Source organism: Mobula hypostoma, chromosome X2 (genome assembly GCF_963921235.1).
Source record: "Mobula hypostoma chromosome X2, sMobHyp1.1, whole genome shotgun sequence".
NCBI classification, from domain to species: domain Eukaryota; kingdom Metazoa; phylum Chordata; class Chondrichthyes; order Myliobatiformes; family Myliobatidae; genus Mobula; species Mobula hypostoma.
The window spans coordinates 14,145,076-14,159,670 of record NC_086129.1 but is presented as its reverse complement, the minus strand read 5'-3'; the positions used below and the strand labels follow the sequence as shown (position 1 = coordinate 14,159,670).

General features: G+C 45.3%; 1 protein-coding gene across 1 annotated transcript; it reads right to left on the bottom strand.

Annotated features, from left to right (window-relative positions):
• Positions 1–6,485: 6,485 nt before the first annotated feature.
• LOC134340701 (PR domain zinc finger protein 1-like) lies at positions 6,486–11,544 on the bottom strand. The gene is made up of 5 exons (XM_063038163.1): positions 11,498–11,544; positions 10,033–10,259; positions 9,776–9,933; positions 8,018–8,146; positions 6,486–6,958 (listed from the first exon to the last, which is right to left on the bottom strand). Exons 1-5 carry the CDS (start codon positions 11,542–11,544, stop codon positions 6,590–6,592), a joined length of 930 nt encoding a protein of 309 aa, XP_062894233.1. The 3' UTR covers positions 6,486–6,589.
• Positions 11,545–14,595: the final 3,051 nt, after the last annotated feature.

Sequence of the window (14,595 nt, the reverse complement as noted above, 5' to 3'; positions counted from 1 at the left end):
ATAGTAGGGGCCACTATTCCCAATCCTCCCGATTCTGGTTTCATGCTGAAGGGGGAATTCACCTGGTGTAAGATCATGAGGCCGGTGAAAGCCCACCATCATCAGCCCTGCTGCTACCCGGGTTTATCGAGGGTTAACAGGTCTTCACGGTGAGAAGACTTTGGGACTCACATACTGTTTGGGGTGTTCGGCAATTCCTCGTGGACTAGGAATGATTCGGACCCGAGGAGAGGTGCTGATGCCTGAAAGAGACATCTTGGATCCAGTTCTCATCCACGACAATCATCACTGGCCAAAGGGGGCCAAGTCCCTTTTTAGAGTTTGGACAGACCAAAAGAACCTGGCTTATATTCAGGAGGCCAAGAGGCTGAATTCCAGGCAGGCCAGGTGGTCTTTGTTCTTTAACCACTTTAATTTCATCCTGACCTGTTGACCAGGGTCAAAGAACCAGAAATCAGATGCTTTGTCTTGTCAGTTTGATGAACCAGAACAAGAGGAGCAGCCTACCACCATTTTGTCAGCCAAGATGGCAGAACCAATTCATCAGGGAATCGATGCATTTGGGTGCAGGGCCCAAGCACAGGGGGAGATTCCTACGAATGGTTCTCCGGGTCACATGTTTGTACCAAGTTCCACCTGGTCCCAGATACTCCAATGGGGACATTAGTCAAGAATGACCATTCACCCAGGGATTGCCAAGACCCTCAAGTTTATCAAGAGTTGACATTGGTGGCCTGGAATGATGAAAGAGGTTCGGCAATACATTCAGGCATGCAAGGTGTGCACTCGGAACAAGCAGCCTCGTACCCGACCTCAAGGGCTCCTCCACCCCCTACCTGTTCTGGACAGGCCATAGCTGCAAGTCTCCATGGACTTAGTCATGGGTCTTCTGCCAACCAAGAGGAAGACTGCCATCATAGAACTTGTCAATCAATTTTCGAAAGCCTACAAGTTCATTGCCTTGGAGAAGCTACCATCTGCGGTGGAGACAGCCGAAGTTGTCCTGGACCAGGACTTCAGGCTCAATGGATTCCCGATGGACATTGTCTTGTATCGCACGATTTGCCTCTCCAGGTGGAGTCAAGAAAGTTAGCACCCTAGTTCATTGGACCCTTCGAAGTTCTACGGATGGTGAATTTTATCCTATACCCTGTAGCACCTGTCTCTATGTATGTTAAAATATCCCTGTGGTTATTGTCCCTCTTACAATGACATCTAATTTCTTTTCCTCTGTCTCAGGAGCGACAAACATAAACTACATTCACTATAGAGGCAGCTTATTTACAAGTTTACATTTTAATATTTTGTAACTTTAATAGAATCCACAATCTATGGGCTCACTGCTAAGGACTCTACAATTTATTATTTATTATTATTATTGTATTTGACCAAATTATCTTAATTTGCAACAGGTTGTTTGTCAGTCTTTATATGTGGTTTTTCATTGATTTGTTGTAGTTCTTTGTTCTGCTGTTAATGCCCGCAGGAATCTCAGTTAGTGTATGGTACACGTTCCTGATAGTAAATTTACTTTGAACTTCGAACAATCACCAGAACATGTTAACTGGTTTTGGTCTTAAATTCTTACTCTCTTGCTTCTCAGAATATCCACTTAATTCAGTCATCAATCTCCAATTTATTTCACCTTTTTCACAATCTGTTACTGGATAAACGAGGTTCCGGCATCGGGGATTATCTGTCCGGACGACAACAGCGGGCGGAACAATTTCCGGGCTGAGTTGTCCCTCCGCTGCGCAGGGGAGTCTGAGCTGTCACCATCTCCTTCACCGGACAGAGAGATCAGAGGTGTCGATCGGGACGGAGGCCGATGTGTGCCGAGAGGGAATGGAGTTGGGAAGAGACACGAAACACCGCACCTCAGTCATCGGTGATGGAGTTCAGGCTGAGGAACGGAGTGGTCCAGTCACAAAACTCTTCCGGCTGGGTAAATGGCGAAGATACAACGTTCCTGGGGGCAGTCTCCTGACCGACGTACCCCGCAACCCCCAACTCGCTCTCCACACTGTTGCTCTATGTCCTGGCATCTGCATTCTCCTGTCTTTCCACACCCGATTCCTACTTACTTGCAGCTCAGTTGTAGTTCCGCTTGAAGTAACCCACTACCCTGACACACACGGCTCCCTGGTCTTGGAGCCTCAGGACCACCTGATCTCATTCACTGGTAGATTTCTCTTTGAACCTTACTGAACAGCAATAGGTTGAAGAATGTTGAAAGAGTTAATATCGAGAGAGGCAGAGGATGATTTTAATGTTGATCTGTTTGAATGTTTGATGGGTATTTGGATCCTGATGAAGCTTTGACAGCAATGAAACTCTGCAGTCTGAGTTCCGCATCACAACCCACTGCCTGTGGCTCCCAGTGCAAGGAGAGGGTATTCAGTTGGGGTAATCTGCGAGGATCTCTCTTTCAGAATTGGCTCTGCCAGAGGGAAGTAATAAAGGACATCAATTGCAGGGAGGTAAGAGAATGTCTTGAATCTCTGGAATTTGTTGCTACTGAGAGCTGTGGAGGCTATAATATTATGTGTATTTAAGGCAAAAATGTATAGGTTCCTATTTTGCAAGAGTTGATTGTTACAAGGAGAAGGCAGGGAGAAAATCAGAGATTTGTGCTGTGGAAATCGGCACATACACGCATGCGCAAACAGGTACCCGCGCAAGGCTTCATGGTCATGGTAGTCTTTCCCGGGGTAAACACAGGTGTCCCATATTGGACTGCTACTTTTGCCCCTTATTTGGGAGTGAGAAAGTTGGCAACCCTAGTCTTAGCCCACATTGTAATCTCTGTTTGGAGGCTAATAGTATCTCCCACCCATGCACAGCTTGATGACGAGGACTGTGATTATCAGCCCCACCCTGGTTATCTGTGTCTCAGACAAGAAACAGCAAGAACTCAAACAGAAGCCACAATACCAACAGCAGTTGTGAAAGAGGCATCTCCAACAGCAATAATCATGACAGCCTCAGCCACAATACAAACTGCAGCAATAATATTAACAGAATTACTATGTTACTCTAATACTAACAGAGACTCATTCCACTGAGATGCAACACAGAGTGTCATAGGAAGTCATTCCTGCCTGTGGCCATCAAACTTTACAACTCCTCCCTTGGAGGGTCAGACACCCTGAGCCAATGGGCTGGTCCTGGACTTATTTCCTGGCATAATTTACATATTACTATTTAATTATTTATGGTGCAACTGTAACGAAAACCAATTTTCCCCGGGATCAATAAAGTATGACTATGACTAGAAGCAGCAATGACAGTCATAAACTCACCTGTAGGGTGAGCTTGAATCTACGTCTATCTGATGCAGTGGGAGTTTCGCTCCAGATTTACCACACTTAAGTTTGCTGCTGACACCACTGCTGTTGGCCAAATCGAAGGCTGTGATGAACCAGCGTAGAAGAGGGAGATTCAAAATCTGACTGAGTGGCACCACAACAACCTCTCACTCAATGTCAACAAGACCAAGGAGCAGATTATTGAATTCAGGAGAAGGAAACAGGAGATCCATGAGCCTGTCCTCAACAGGGGATCAGAGGTGGAGTGGCTCGTCAGTGTTATAATTTCAGAGGATCTGTCCTGGGGTCAGCATGTAAGTGCAATTATGAAGAAAGCATTGCAGCGCCTCTGCTTTCGTAGAGCTTTGCACAGATTCAGCACGTCATCTAAAACTTTGACAAACTTCTAATGAGAATATATTGACTGGTTGATGGACTGGGCCATATCCACTACTTTTGTAGGATTTTTCATTCACGTTTAATTGTCATTCAATCACACATTTATACCCATGCATGCAGGCAAACAATGTTTTAGAAAGCAAAAGATAAACTGTGGCCATATTATTCCATTATAACTTGAATTCTACTCATCACAATGCCAGCCCATCATATTTGAGATCTTGTTGGTCTCTTTTGTGCTGATGGCATTATTTTAAAGAATCTTTCCGAAAACAGAGACATATCAGTTGCTGGATTGAAAAAAAAGTCAAGTTGTTTCAGTAAGAGGACAGTTTTCAATCTTTTCCAAGTGTACCTTTTTCTATCAACCAATATCCTCTTTGCAGACCCAAATGCGGGGGTGTCCAATTTTTTTTTATGCCATGGACATATACGATCAAGCAAGGGATCCGTGAACCCCAGGGTGGGAACCTCCACCCACGTGTGTGTGTGTGTGTGTGAAAGAGAATATTGATTGTGAGATATGGGTGCCAATGTGATAGACTGTGTATTCACAACAGCAAAGGTTACAGTTTGGTTCCTAGTGAGTGGAACTGGTGAATAAAAGTGAGTGTGAGAAGTTGTGAGGAAGCACACTCGAGAGAGCGAACATCAGTGCACATGGATGAGTGTGAGCAAAAAGTACAAGTGTGAAGCAAGATTCCTGTAAGTGAGAACTTCAGTGTGCGGGAAAAATTGTCTGTGTGTGTACACGTGTTTGGTGTGTTCATGGTGAAACTGAATGAGCCTCACTTCATATTTTGGGAGTTTTCAGCTTCGCCTCTCCTTTGTACAACTTTGCCATCCTGAGAATCTGTATAGTTTTTTCCCAGTACCTTTTCACTGAGACCATTCAAGACCCGACCTTGATCTTGATACAGAAGTTGATATGGAACTTGGAGATGGGTCCAATGAGTCAATGTGCCTACGTGTTCAGTTTAGCTATAAAGACTGATTTATACTTGTGAGTCAAATGTACGCCTAGGTGTGGCGTAGCAGCGTACCCTATGCTGTACTCTACGCTGTATCCTGTGCCACTCTCCAAAAATGTAACTGTGCGTCACCGCAACGCAGACCGAACAACTGTGATTGGTCCGCTTGGTAGCATCGCATTTCCTCCTGCGCTGCAATAGCTTCCCATTGGGCGACTGAAGGGCAGGGAAGGAATTCTGGCTGCAATGCTTTCCATAAAGCTTTACAGACCTCCGAAATTATGGAGGACCCTGTGCTTGACGCTAGTTTGTAGCTAGCTGCTACAGCCTGTTGACTTCCACGTGAAGCTAAAACTCCAATGGTGATTGCCAGTCTCAGAGTATACTGTGCGTACACTTATGCGAAATGAATGGTTGGAGACGATGAACCAGCTCGTCAAATCTACCTGCCGACATCCGAAAATATTTGAAATGCATTTCCTCGTCCATGTCTGTCAGTGGCCGGACAAGCACAGAAAACTCACCCTCCTTCAGTTTCAGTCGCCATTGTTTGAAGTTTGAGTTCTATGCAACACAGTGGCATAGAAACCCCACTGCCAACTAGCGTTTTGGCGGTGAATTGCAGAGCGACGCAGACAGACCAACGCACAAGTATAAATGCTCACAACGGCGTAGCCCACTAGCGTAGGCTGCAGTGTAAGCTGGTACGCACAAGTAAACACGAGGAAATCTGCAGATGCTGGAAATTTAAGCAACACACATAAAAATTGTCCGTAAACGCAGCAGGCCAGGCAGCACCTATAGGAAGAGGTACAGTCAATGTTTCGGGCCAAGACCCTTCGTCAGGACTAACTGAAAGAAGAGCTAGTAAGAGATTTGTGAGGGGGAGGGGGAGATCTGAAATGATCGGAGAAGACAGGAGGGGGAGGGATGGAACCAAGAGCTGGACAGTTGATTGGCAAAGGAGATATGAGAGGATCATGGGACGGGAGGCCTAGGGAGAAAGAAAGGGGGAGGGGGGGAAATACAGAGGATGGGCAAGGAGTATACTGAGAGGAACAGACTATTGCCGTTGAATGATATTGCTGGTGGGGGGATTTGCTTTCCCTGCCCAGCCCTCACTCTTACAATGACCCACTGCAGAGACTGTTGGCCTGAACAATAGTTTACTATTCCAGTGCAAAGACCTCCAAGAGGACTACAACCTTGTCATAGGGATTGTGTGCCTCAACGTGTCAGAGAGCTATGTTGACAAGAGTCATGATTTTATGCTTTAGGTCTTGGTATGATCACCCATGCCAAATAGGTCAAAGGACAGAAACAAGGTGCATAATCATTCACTGGTCCTCCAGGTTCAGGGATACATAGTTTTACGCCCCCTTGCTGTATCTATGTGCCTAAGACTTTTGCACAGTACTGTATCGTAAACCCTGAGACCCCTGACCCAGGAATTCATCGTTATCCTCCTCATTCCTAACTGCCAAAGGTCTAGTTCCTAGCCAGACTTCAGGAGTTCAACTCTGGGAACTTATGAGTATAAGTTTCTGGTTGGATTCAATTACCTGTCTTTATATAACATTTGATCTCACCAACTCACTAACAATACATTGCACCTATTGTGTCCACATAATTTTCCACAAACAACACGCAGAACCTGAAAAATACAACGTCACTGACATGGATGCTAAGCATTAACAACTATCGGTCTTTATCATGTCCATTGACAAGAAGAAATTTTAAATAATTAAACTATTTTCTCATCAGACACTGGAGATATCAATCAAGATTTTGTCATTGTGAACTTTATTGAAAAAAGAGAATGTTGTGTTTCTTAATAAATAAGAGCTGGACCTAAGAAGAACAAACTCGTCTCCGATATGAGTCCCACACATGATAATGATCATTGTACAATTATAGACTGGCTTCTTGCTTGACCCTGATGGGTCCCAGGGTTGCTGGATCGTGGTTGGAAGTCTTGTCCCTGTCATGAAGGGAGGAGGGTGGATGGTTGCCTCCATTGTTCTTGTGGTCGATCTTGGGATGATTCTCATTGGACCGTTTGGTGTCTGGTGCCTCTTCAGGCTGCGTAGGCATTTGTAGCTGTTGGAGCAGAGGTGACAGTCGTATGGCCACTCTGTTGGGTACGCGCACGTGCAGCTTGAGGTGAATGAGTTGGGTGAACTTGGCTGGACATTGCTTGCAGCGATATGGCCGCTCTCCGGTGTGCAGGCGAAGGTGGGTCTTCAAGTTACTGGTGCCAGTGAAATGCTTGTGACACACCTGCCCGAGCAAAAGGAGGAAAGATAAGTCAAGCACTGGAAGAAAAGCAAAACTGTGCCACATTAAAATGGGTTTCATTCCTGTCCCACGGGGTATGTGGGTTAAAACGGAGGCGAATGTCTATGTCACACAATCCTACTCTACTTTTTCTCTAAATGTTCTATGTTATGGCCTGTATTTCATTAACATTCTTTCCTTTCCTCACAACCACCGCCACCCCCATCCGTTCTGCTTTGCAGAATGAGCCACGGGCTCTTCAGATGCCATCTATGATCTGAAGCCTCATTCAACTGAACCAGCCCTTTGGGGGTCTCCATAATGAGAAGTGCCAACCAAGACAGTTCTGCACAGAAGAAGCATGTCATGTGAACAGTCTAATAGTACACCAGAGAACTCTGGGTTTGATGCAGATTTGTCAGTAATTTGTAAAATATTCCAGGTGTGAAGGGCAGGTGAGCTCTCTGCCTGTGTACCCGGGTTCCAATTGATGGAACCCATGACATTGGCCTTGGCCCGTCAGAGCCTGTTTGTAAAATCTCAGGATCAGTTCATTGGAAAAATTCTGAGGTACTGTCTGCTCTGGTGCCAGACTGGACTCAATAAGTATGGCCAGTTAGGCTCCGACTAGTTTTGTCTGAATCACTACAAGGCAGCCTATCAGAAGCAGAAGGACAAATTTCCACACTCTCGTCAGTTGGAGTGTCCCTGATGATGGATGCTGCTTTCCTACAACAGTGTTTCATGTCGATGTGCTCAATAGTTGGAAGGGCTTTATCTGTGATGGACTGGGCTGCATCTACTTCTTTTTGTGGGATTTTCTGTTCAAGGGCATTGGTGTTTGCATGCCAGAATGAGATGCAGCCCATCAAGATACTCCCCACTGCTTTGCATAGAGGTTTGTCAAAGTCACCTTACCTGTGAAAGCAGTGATGGTATTCAACTGTGGGGTGAGTCAATATTGTATGTGCTGCTTTTTACAATTAAGGTCAGGAACCATGGCTGACTCTCTTTGAATCACCTCAGTTTATTTCCCAAGTTGCCTTGCATGCACTCTCTTACCTGACACTGGTGAGGCTTTTCCCCAGTATGTACAAGGTAATGTTTCTGCAGATAGGCTCGTTGTGTGAACTTCTTACCGCAAGTGTGGCAGGAAAAAGGTCTCTCTCTAGTGTGGATCCTCAAATGCATCTGCAAGGAAAGGAATGGAGTTAGATCATAGTTTTCCCTCTTCCTCTGTGTCTGTAGCCATTGTCTCTTCCGATACATCAGTGAGCTGAACCCTTAACTTTGCGTCTCTCTCCTCTCAGAGTATTTCCAGAGCTTTCTCCTCAGGTTACAGTTGTGTGTTTAGTATTTCAGTAATGCTTGTGTACTACTGTAAATATATTGTTTGATTAAGCATCCCTTGTTGTTTGAATAATTAATTCTGGGTTGTATGTCATTGGCATCATGCCAGCACATCAAACGTGTGATTCTCGCTTAAAGTAAAAACAAACGTACTTGAGTTATCTCCCAGCTCCCTTGTTTGCCTTTAAATTCGTTTCAATGTTTTGAATTTACAAAACATAACAGTATTTAGTATTTTGTCATTTATATTCTGAGTTACCAGCAACCTGCTCACAACAATTAATGGGAGAACATAAACAAATGCAAGAGCTTGCATTTCTACCCTTTGTACCTCTGAAAACGGAAGAAAGCCCTTAACTCCGAGTGGAGTCATCGGGACGTCGTCATGACAGCATTTTTTTCGCAGGCTTTCTTACTTTTACGAGGTGGGTTGCTTGCTCGACGCTAAACCGAGCACGGATGGAAAGCGTGCAAGGGAGCCGGCTGGATTTGAACTCGGTAGCCTTCGCTCCGAAGTCCGGTGCTGATGCCACTACGCCACCAGCCGGCAACCCTTTGTGCCTGTACGTCATTCAATAACTTCATGGCAATCTTTTACCTCCGCACGGAGTTGGTCTTCCAGCCTTCCGAGCCGCACCGCCCAGCATTCCCCCGATTCAATCCTAGCCTGAGCATGGGACAATTTACAATGACAAATTAGCCAACTAACCAGTGTGACTTTGGACTGTGTGAGGAAACTGGAGCCCCCAGAGGAAGCCCATGCAGTCACGGGGGTACGTACAAACTCCTTACAGACAGTGGCAGGAAGTGAACCTGGGTCGCTGTCGCCTTTCAATACCGAAAGGTGTTAACCCCTTTCCCCTTCATTCTCCAACAGCTAAGCACCAATTATTCAACTACTTACTTCAATATGGTAGGTGACTGAGACGCCACAAACCCATCCAATAGGAAAGTGCAAAAATTCAGTTTTCTGGGTGAAGAAATCTCATTTCACCAGACTAGCAACTCCTTATTTTGAAAGTGCTGTCTTGTTCCAAATCATCAGTCCCTCTCTATCCTGTCAAACCTCAAATGAACTTTGGACAGTTTACAAAACCAATAAGCAGTCTACCTGTTAGTCCTGACGAAGGGTCTCGGCCTGAAACGTCGACTGCGCCTCTTCCTATAGATGCTGCTTGGCCTGCTGCGTTCACCAGCAACTTTGATGTGTGTTACCTGTTTTAAATATCGGTCGGAAATCCCCACAGTTTCTGAGGGTATTTAAGTGTATCTGCCACAAATAATCCCTTTCTTGGAGGAGGGAAGGAGGGAACAATGCCCTTCACACAAGTAGTTATGTACTTCTGCATGTCCCACCCCTGTCAGCAGTGAGGAAGCACATGTGAGTTCCAATGCAAAGAGTAGCCCCAGCAGAGAGTGCAAGCCTGTGCAAGTTCCTACAAATAGAAAGATTGTAAACAAAGTACGTACTTTTAGGTCATATAGATGACTGAAGCGCTTTGAACAGATGTTGCACTCGTATTTGATCTTCCCATTCTGTTTTTTCACTGGGTAAGGAAGTGACTGAAAACCAGGGAGATCTGCAGAAGAGGTCTTTGGTTTGCTCAGATTCATCACCTCTTCACTCCCTGGAGCACATGAGGCCACTTTCAGATGCATTGGTGGTTCTGAGTTTATTGAGGTACCTGAAGTTGATGGCTAGGCGAGGGGCATCTCCTTCAGCCCACCCCTGGAGCCATGGGCGAGGAGGCCCTGGGTGGGAGCAGGGATAGGAACGTCTTTTGGCTGCTCTGAAACCTGATCCCTTTGCCTTTCTTCTGGAGGCAGCACGACGGGCAACACAGTCCGACTCATCATGGCATTGGAGAGGCAGTTTCCCACAACGAATCCACCACAACCTGGAGGCATCTTGCCAAACACGCTGAGGTTGTTCATATTGTTCAAAGTGGCTGGGCTGCCGAGCAGATGAAGGCCATTGAATCCATGTGAACACTTAGGCAATGCATGTCTGGTATAGTGAGGAGATAGAGTGCTGTATGTATACACGTATTGACACAGGAGGTGGCCTCTTGGTGAATACATCCGGTAGGAGACCAAACCCTGGGCATGGCTAGGATGCCCATTCATGGGCAGAGGGGGTTTGTTGGAAGGTGAGGTTTTGAACTAGGAGAAAGAATGCGAGGGGTTTCTTGAATTACAGAAATGTTGGATCTTTGAGTTGAATTGTTCCTTTCCGGTGGTTGTTCATCATCCTTAACATCATCAAACTTTGAACCATTTTTGTCTGATGCAGATCTGCTGACTACATCTGAATTAAGCTTTTCACTGAGGTCCATTATTTGGCTGTCTGGAGTGATGGGTGGGGTATCTCTACGTCCAGTTTTTGTTCCTCCTTCTTTGCTTTGTTGTAATTACCACCTGGCCTTCTTGAATGTCATCCTTTCTCTGAGGAAGCGGGCCAGTGTATTCAGGAACCAGGTCTTTGTATCCCTTGAGATTTTGTTCTAGAAAGACGAAGACAAACCAGATCATTAATCAGGGGAGATGAAGAACAGAAACACCGGTGAATAGGATGGCAGGGTCACATAGTGGTTAGCATTACACTTAAGTGGGTGGGGTCCAGGTGCAAGGGGCTGACTAAACGTGGAGAGATCACAGTCATTCTGAATTGTGCTGAATCATATAATGACATTGTGTGGAATTATGTTTGTGAAGCCAGTAAATTTGGAGGATAAGAAACCACCAAGTTTAGTTTACTACCGAAACACAGAAAGTAAGAAAGAAACCATATTTACTGTGTTATTGACTTCTAATTCCCCATCCTTTCCATTAGACAATAGATACAATTTTTATTTAAAATACTTTGCAACCGCAGGTTCAGAAATGTGACTGTCCACCATATCCATCCTCCTCATATTGTATAAATTTTCATGGTCACCCATCATTCTGCAAGTGCTCCAGGGAATAAAGATCCAGCCTCACCTGTTATAACTGAGCCCCCCGGATCAGATAGCATCCTTGTAAAACTCTTCTGCACGCTCTCCAGCTTGACAATGTTTCTCCGAAAACAGGGTGACCAAAGCTGTAAACTCCAAATGCAGACTCACCAATGACAGAAAAAAACGCAATTTCACGTTGCTACTTCGAAACTCAGTGCCCTGACTGATGAAGGCCAGCATGATAAACACCTACTTCACCTCCTTTTCATCTTGTGTGGCCGCCTTCACTTCAACATCCATGTCCCTCTGTTGTACAACACTTGTCAGTGGCCTGCCATTCACTGGTTCACTCCATAAATCCTACCCTGTCCAAAAGGCATCACCTCACACTTACCGAAGTTGCCATTCCTCAGGTGTTCAGCTTACCTCACTTACCTGGAGGGCAGGTTGTGACGAGTTTGTGTGACACTCTGATTCCCCAGCCCCTCCGCTCTCCATCTCCCTCACCTCACCTCAATTACCTGGAAGGCAGGCTCAGAGTGATTCAAGTCGAGTTTGTATGACACTCTTGACACAACACTCAACACCCACACCCTCCTCTCGCCATCTCCCTCACCTCACCTCAATTACGTGGAAGGCAGGCTCAGAGTGATTCAAGTCGAGTTTGTATGACACTCTGACACAACACTCAACACCCACACCCTCCTCTTGCCATCTCCCTCACCTTACCTCAATTACCTAGAAGGTAGGCTCGGACTGATGCAAGTCGACTCTGAATGCTGAACACTGTGCGATTTGCAGATTCGATTGCTGAAGTTAGAGTGTGAGCCGCTGTCTGTAGCAAACATTACCTCACTGCCTGCAGCTCTGTGACATCACGGTGAGGTAGACGTCCCTGAGTCCCAAACCCCTGTTCTAATCTGTCCTGTATTTCATTTACATACACAATTTGTTGTTCAGTTAAATGGTAGTTTGCCTTTTTAACCATTGACATGAAACTCTGGTGAATTGGGGCAGCCATTTAATTGGGCCAAAATTATGTTGGAAACCACTGTGTTTTTATTACTTTTTATAAGATGTACTAATCCAAGACTCAAGTTGTATTTTAATGATTTGTACTTTTCAACAAACACATGTATTTTTCGCAGTCTGTGGTGGGTCGTCCCTACTTACAGACATTAAAAGTTGACAGCAGTTAAACTAATGGTTTATCACCTTTCTCATTGGCTGAACATTCGCACACTGCCCACATGATGTAATTGAGCAGCATTGATTGGTTTATTCTTTTCTCAGGTACTTTGTAGGCTAGTGCCCAAGATGGAGCTGACTAGATTTACAACCGTCTGCAGCTTCTTTCGGCCCTGTGCGGTAGCCCCCCCCCATACCAGACAGTGATGCAACCTGTCAGAATACTCTCCACAGTACAACTATAGAAGTTTTTGAGTGCATTTGTTGACATGCCAAATCTCTTCAAACTCCTAATAAAGTATCGCTGCTGTCTTGTCTTCTTTATGACTACATCGATATGTTGGGACCATTTTAGATCCTCAGAGATCTTGACACTGAGAAAATTGAAGCTGCTCAATCTCTCCACTTCTGATCCCTCTGAGGATTGGTATTTGCTCCTTCGTCTTACCCTTCCTGAAGTCCACAATCAGCTCTTTTGTCTTACTGACAATAGACAATAGACAATTGGTGCAGGAGTAGGCCATTCGGCCCTTCGAGCCAGCACCGCCATTCACTGTGATCATGGCTGATCATCCACAATCAGTATCCAGTTCCTGCCTTATCCCCATAATCTTTGATTCCGCTATCTTTAAGAGCTCTATCCATCTCTTCCTTGAAAGCATCCAGAGACTTGGCCTCCACAGCCTTCTGGGGCAGAGCATTCCACATATCCACCACTCTCTGGGTGAAAAAGTTTTTCCTCAACTCTGTTCTAAATGGCCTACTCCTTATTCTTAAACTGTGGCCTCTGGTTCTGGACTCACCCATCAGCGGGAACATGCTTCTTGCCTCCAGCGTGTCCAATCCCTTAATAATCTTATAGGTTTCAATAAGATCCCCTCTCAGCCTTCTAAATTCCAGAGTATACAAGCCCAGTCGCTCCAATCAACATATGACAGTCCCGCCATCCCGGGAATTAACCTTGTGAACCTACGCTGCACTTCCTCAATAGCAAGAATGTTCTTCCTCAAATTTGGAGACCAAAACTACACACAGTACTCCAGGTGTGGTCTCACCAGGGCCCTGTACAGCTGCAGAAGGACCTCTTTGCTCTTATACTCAATTTTACTTGTTATGAAGACCAGCATGCCATTAGCTTTCTTCACTGCCTGCTGTACTTGCATGCTTGCTTTCAGTGACTGATGTACAAGAACACCTAGATCTCGTTGTACTTCCCCTTTTCCTAACTTGACTCCATTTAGATAATAATCTGCCTTCCCGTTCTTACCACCAAAGTGGATACCCTCACATTTATCCACATTAAACTGCATCTGCCATTCATCTGCCCACTCACCCAGCCTGTCCAAGTCAACCTGCATTCTCATAACATCCTTCTCACATTTCACACTGCCACCCAGCTTTGTATCATCAGCAAATTTGCTAATGTTACTTTTAATTCCCTCATCTAAATCATTAATATATATTGTAAACAGCTGTGGTCCCAGCACTGAACCCTGCGGTACCCCACTGGTCACCGCCTGCCATTCCGAAAGGGACCCGTTAATCGCTACTCTTTGTTTTCTGTCAGCCAGCCAATTTTCAATCCATGTCAGTACTCTGCCCCCAATACCATGTGCCCTAATTTTGCCCACTAATCTCCTATGTGGGACTTTATCAAAGGCTTTCTGAAAGTCCAGGTACACACATCCACTGGCTCTCCCTTGTCCATTTTCATAGTTACATCCTCAAAAAATTCCAAAGATTAGTCAAGCACAATTTCCCTTCGTAAATCCATGCTGACTCAGACCGATCCTGTTACTGCTATCCAGATGTGTTGTAATTTCATCTTTTATAATTGTCTCCAGCATCTTTCCCACCACCGACGTCAGGCTATCCGGTCTATAATTCCCTGTTTTCTCTCTTCCTCCCTTCTTGAAGAGAGGGACAACATTAGCCACCCTCCAGTCCACAGGAACTGATCTTGAATCTATAGAACATTGGAAAATGATTACCAATGCATCCACGATTTCAAAAGCCACCTCCTTAAGTACCCTGGGATGCAGACCATCAGGTCCCGGAGACTTATCAGCCTTCAGACCCATCAGCCTATCCAACACCATTTCCTGCCTAATATAAATTTCCTTCAGTTCATCCATTACCCTAGGTCCTTTGTCATAGTCATAG

Excerpts from the sequence above, each read along its gene's own strand:
- LOC134340701 (XM_063038163.1), bottom strand. The coding sequence starts at position 11,544 with ATGGATGTTGAAGTGAAGGCGGCCACACAAGATGAAAAGGAGGTGAA. Across the intron at positions 10,260-11,497 it reads CAAGATGAAAAGGAGGTGAA|CCCAGCCACTTTGAACAATA; the intron begins GTAGGTGTTTAT and ends TCTGCTCGGCAG. Across the intron at positions 6,959-8,017 it reads AAAAGCCTCACCAGTGTCAG|GTGTGTCACAAGCATTTCAC; the intron begins GTAAGAGAGTGC and ends TTGCTCGGGCAG.